The following is a 5,760-nucleotide window of genomic DNA, read 5'->3' on the forward strand; positions in this document are numbered from 1 at the left end:
GCCACCCGAAGGTTGCAGGAACAGCAACTCATATTCCGCTTGGGAACCCTGCAGCCCAATGGTATCAATGTGGATTTCACAAGTTTCAAAATCTCCCCTCCCCCCACCGCATCCCAAAACCAGTCCAACTCGTCCCTGCCTCCCTAACCTGTTCTTCCTCCCACCTATCCCCTCCTCCCACCTCAAGCCGCACCTCCATCTCCTACCGACCAACCTCATCCCGCCCCCTTGACCTGTCCGTCCTCCCTGGACTGACCTATCCCCTTCCTAACTCCCTACCTACACTCACCTTTCCTGGCCCCATCCCCGCCTCTTCGACCTGTTTGTTTCCTCTCCACCTATCCTCTCCTCTATCCCTCTTCTATCCGCCTCCCACTCTCTCCCTATTTATTTCAAAACCCCCTTCCCCTCCCCCTTTTCTGATGAAGGGTCTAGGTCCGAAACGTCAGCCTCTCTGCTCCTATGATGCTGCTTGGCCTGCTGTGTTCATCCAGCCCTGCACCTTGTTGTCTCGGATTCTCCAGCATCTGCAGTTCCTACTATCTCTAAATTAACCAGCACCTCTATGCAAGAAACTTGAAAGTATGGCCCTTCCGCTAATCTAACCAAAACTATGGATATGCTACGTGGACGACACCTTTGTCATCATTAAACGGACCAAACTGGGTTTTTTTTTCCTTGGAAGGTCTGCAACAAATGTGTTGCAGCCAGATTACGTTTATCTGGTCCTGCAGCAGCTGAAGGAGGTCGAACAAGTCAGCAGTGTTACTATGGTAACAGTAGGGGCCTAACTGTAGTGGGAGGCGGGGCCGGCGGTTAAGACCGCCCAGCGTGGTTACAATGGCAACTGTGCGAAGAGAGGGATGGGCATGGGTTAAGGGGCGGGGTTATTCGGCAGGATGTCCCGCCCATGCGGAGTTACGGTGGTAACGGTGCGCTGGGGGGGCGGGGCTATGGGGCATGTAGCCCAAGAGAGGGGCGACGGGAGCAGAGTCAAGTGGGCAGGTCCGCCGTGCCGCGTCACCATGGTGACAACGCCGTGAGTGGGCGGGGTAGAGAGCGCCGTGGGGGGTGCGGCTGGTGGTGAAGTAGGCCCCGCCCAACCGGGTTACCATGGCAGCAGCGGCTGTCCAGAGTGAGGGAGGATGGAGTCAGGCGCGGCCCAGAGCGGCTTCGAAATGGAGATAACCCTGTAAAGCCCAGGCAGCTCCACTGCAACTAGTGTAACTCACCCCGACCTCAAACCCTTATCTATTAACCAAAGTAAACCTACACAAAACATGGCGGATAACGACAACTCATCATCTGTAAGTGCGAACTATTTTTTTAAAGTACACAAGTTTTGAATTTAGATCGCAAAAGGTGATCATTTTGACATGATTATATATTTCCCTCCTAATGATCGGGCTTTTAAAAAATGTTGTCTTTACTGTTATTAAAGTCAGCATGGCAAAGTCATTTGAACGAACTTGCTTGACATGTGCATTCGGATCGGCGATCGCAGTTTGTGCTGCTGTATCTAAACTTCCACTTTATTTATACATTGTCGGTTTGAATTTTCTACCTGTTTTAGAAAAAAAGTCAGCAAGACACGATGCCAAAACAAACACCCGTTTGTGCCACTTCGAAAACTGCTTTCGACCGTGCTGAGTATAAACTGTAAAGATAATCTAGGCTCCGTTATTTGAAAAAGTTGTGTCAAGTCAGCGCAGTCAATGTTGACTTTGAGATCTGAACCAGCATATCAGAATGGAATATGATTGTGTGCAGAAAATTTGAATTCTGTTGAGCTTTGTGTAACATTCAATTTGAAATTTTTTGGAACGTACTTTTACAAATGTTATGAATGAAGTATATTTTGGCGGGTGAAAAGGCATACATGGTTACAACCTTGCATATGTTACGTGTTCATTCATAACCGCCAAGTTGTTCCTTCAAGTGAGTGTGTACTTCATTTAGCTTTCATTCGCTTTTCCCATTTTATAGATCTTAAATAACTCCTAAAGTGGTTAAAATGCATTTTGATATCATTGCAGTTTAATCTTGTTTCTTTCATTTACCGTGTGGATTGGTTTCATTTTATAGACAAAGCCCTTTGTCGGGGAGATCAAAAGTGGGTTGAAACCGTCCATGAAGATGAGTATCACAGGGATGGTTCATTCACACCCCAACAGGTAGAGTGAGCTGGACACCTGCTTTCACACGCGACTCTGGACTTGGGTAATTTTCTTAGTTCGTGGTGCCCTGCAACTCAGCATTGCAACACAGACAGTATTGTGTGCACCTCATACGTTGGTTGTTAATCATTTCAGTCCCAGAAGCAGTCGTCTCTTATCACACAATGCCATACAAAGGAGTGGATATGTAATTGGTTTGGGCAACAAATGTTCAACCAGTTAAATATTAAACATTTTTATGGACAGAAAACAAAAGTGTTGTAAATAATGAATGAAATCTGTCATAGTTAGAGAAGTAGGAATGCAAATGATGTAAACAGCAATACATTACACACTAAACACACAGCCTTTGCTCATTGTCTTGTGAATAATTTTAGTTGCTCCTTAATGGGTTTTATCCTTGGCTCCAAGAGTTAATATGTGATCCAGTCACATACAGTTCTCCGGTTCAGCATGAGTCCCAGTGGATGTTTTCAGCACAAAAAACTTTGAAGCATTTTGAAGCATCATTTAAGAAGCACAAATGAACATTATGCTTCTACCAGTTTATCATTTTGATGCATGCATTGGGCTAGGTTTTGCCATCTCTTGGGAAATGACTGGGAGGTAGAAGGGCTGAGAATGATAGTGGTGTGGTCAAATGCTGAGTTGCCAGTTATGGGCTACCTCCAGCCTCTTTTCCATCCACATATATTTTACCAGCTTTTTAACTGCTGCCAAATAGGAAGTTAATAGTGTAAAATCTGGCAACTTTTTAGCAGTTGAACCTCTTTTATGGACACTGGATGGCCAAGAGAGGGCCCTCCTCACTCAGTGGTGCTCCCTTCACCCCTCCACAGTTATGCAAAGTGCACACACCACCACCTTCCTCTCTGATCACTAAGGCCTGCTTGCTGGGCCCTAGCACCATGATAAAAGAGCCTACTTGGTCTTTGAAGACATCTCATGATGGAGGGATTCCTCGTCTTGCTGCAGCTTAAGCAGTGGCTACCGCTTAATAGAGATGCAGCTGAGGTTGCAGTGCCATGCTCCGTAGGATGCCTAGCAGTAAAATGTCATTCAGGGCCACATTACCCATTCACAAGGGCTGTGTATTTTCTGACAAGATACAACTCCCCTATTACAATGATTGCTACTGTGCTAAGGAAAATAAATTAATCTTTTAATATCATTCCAGACAACAGCAGCAGGTGACAAGATAGATGCTGTTGCTCAAACTTAGTTCCTCTGTCCCAAAAGGACAATAGATGGCTAGTCTTCACCTCCAGCCTGAGACCATAGCAATTTCTTTCACTCTAGCCCAGGTGATGTTCTGCTCTTGAAGATTCTCTTTAAATGTACTTTGCCAGGTCTTCTTTGGCTGGCCCAGTCTTCTTGTCCCATCTGGTGATGTCTATTTAACTGCTATTCCAGCAGGGCATATATTCAAGAGAATAAATGTGTCCTGCTAGTTTCAATCATTTCTCTAACATGTTGTTTTTCCATGTGATAACTAGGGTCTTAGGTAGACAATACTAGTGTTAGGTGTCTAAGTCATGTGGCACTTTTACTGTTCTCTTCTATGCAATTCATATGACAGTGGACATATAGTGTAGCAGTCTCATGGCCATGTTGATGGTTGAGATTCCCACACTGACCAGATGCCGTAGTGATAACTTTTGTATAAATGTCGAACTTTGCATCACCTCTGTTGGAGATGTTGCTTCCTAGGTTGGAGAATACTGAATATTATGCAGGCATCAGCAGACATCCCCATTCTGACCTTGAGCTAAGGCAGTAAGACACTGTTGATGAGTGAGGAGCAAGAGCAAGATGGATGGAACACTTTCAGGATATCCTAAACCATCTCAGCCCTAACTTCTTATTTGAATTCGAAGACCATACCACATCTTAGCAGCTGAACATTGACCTGCTTCTTGTATCAGTCAATTCCTGTATGATCATCTGCAGAAATTAGAAGTCAACCTGGGAGAATTTGTCAAATCAGAAGTCCACAGAACCATCAAGAGCCTGAAGAGCATCAAAACACCTGGCATCAACAAGATACCACCAGAGTTGTTGAACCAAGGCAAGAACACTGCATTAGTGAAATGCATAGACATGGTCAGTAAATCTAGACTTGAGGATATTCTGGATAACTGAAGACAAATAGGAATTGTCAACCTGTCCACAAAAGGGAACCTCATCGATTGCAATAACTGGAGGGGCACAACATTGCTATTAGTACCTGGCAAGGTCTTCAGCATAGCGCTCCTCAATAAGTTAAAGCAGAAGTAGACAGTAGCCCATGTGAGTAACAGGCTGATCATGTTGTGAACAGACCTTTACACTCTGCAACATCTTGGAACAGAGCTTAGAGTATCAGAACCCACTTGTTATCAACTCATTTATTTCAAAAAGTCTTCCATTAGGATTCATTGCCAGTCCCTGGTATATCACAAGACAGAAAAACATCCTGGAATTGTATACACACGCTGTAGTGTTGCAAAGTTGGGTACAGTACTTGTGAATTGGGAGGCAGGAAGTTAGAATTTAGTTTTTATGAAATGCTAGGGGGGTAGAGGGGAAAGCATTGCATGGTCCTTTTAAAAGATCATGCACTTTTTTCTGAGCTTAGAGATTTAAAATGCACGTCTGCGAGCAGCAGCTTGAAAGTGCGCAAGTACACAGTGCCAAATTGAAACATTTGAACCGAAAGGCCATACAGTTAGCAGGCCAAACAGCACTTTTTACCCAAGACAACAGGCTTTTGAATTTATCCAATCAATTTGAACCAGGTACTTAGATATGAAAAACCTATTAAATTTAAGTCTGATGGCTTTGACAACATAGGACCGATACTATTGTAAGAAATATTAATATGTCATCAAGAGTATGAAAAGAAGGGGCAGTTGGACAAAGCCCACAGAGCTATCTGCCATCTGCTAGAGCTAACGGCCCTCAGCTCTCAGAGAATCGCTGGCTCTCACAGCCTCCTTGTCTTCAAGAAAGCATCATCTAACCAACAGTACCAACGACACAGCTAGTTAATATTCCTGACAGAATGATTGATAGAGAAGGCATTCCTGACAGAAGAATCAATGGAGAAGGCAGAGAACATTCTAGAAGACATGTAATCAGGCCGTAATTTTGAGAGACTAAATTTTTTTTATGTAAGTGGGACTTGTATTTATTGGAATAGCATACCATTTGCTGTTTGCGAGATGCTAGGGAGGAAAGCATTGCATGGTCCTTTTAACTGATCAGATGCTTTGAGATTTAAAGTGGATGTCGGTGAGCAACAGCTTGAAAATTTGCAAGTACATAGAGAGCACCCAAATTGAAATACTTGTATCAAAAGGCCGTATAGTTAGCAGGCTAAGCAGCACTTGTTACCAAGACAACAGGCTTTTGGATTTAACCAATCAATTTGAACCTGGTACTTAGGTACCAAAAACCTATTAAATTTAAGTCTGATGGTTTTGACAACATAGGATCAATCCTATTGTAAGAAATATTGATATGTCATCGAGGGTATAAAAAGAAGGGGGCAGACGGACAAAACCCCCTAGAGCTAGCTACCATCCACCGGAGCTAATGGCCC

At 43.9% G+C, this 5,760-nt stretch overlaps 1 protein-coding gene across 1 annotated transcript in view; it reads left to right on the forward strand.

The window, feature by feature from the left end:
* Positions 1-266: 266 nt before the first annotated feature.
* si:ch211-10a23.2 (Galectin-related protein A-like) overlaps positions 267-5,760 on the forward strand; it is a 21,919-nt gene continuing 16,425 nt past the window's right edge. Inside the window, exons 1-2 of the mRNA XM_048600011.1 lie at positions 267-1,307; positions 2,086-2,174. Coding sequence (XP_048455968.1) covers positions 1,281-1,307; positions 2,086-2,174 — 116 coding nt within the window. The 5' untranslated portion in view covers positions 267-1,280. The remainder of the gene's footprint in view (positions 1,308-2,085; positions 2,175-5,760) is intronic.

The sequence above is a fragment of the Rhincodon typus genome, chromosome 8, assembly GCF_021869965.1.
Source record: "Rhincodon typus isolate 14 chromosome 8, sRhiTyp1.1, whole genome shotgun sequence".
Classification (NCBI taxonomy): domain Eukaryota; kingdom Metazoa; phylum Chordata; class Chondrichthyes; order Orectolobiformes; family Rhincodontidae; genus Rhincodon; species Rhincodon typus.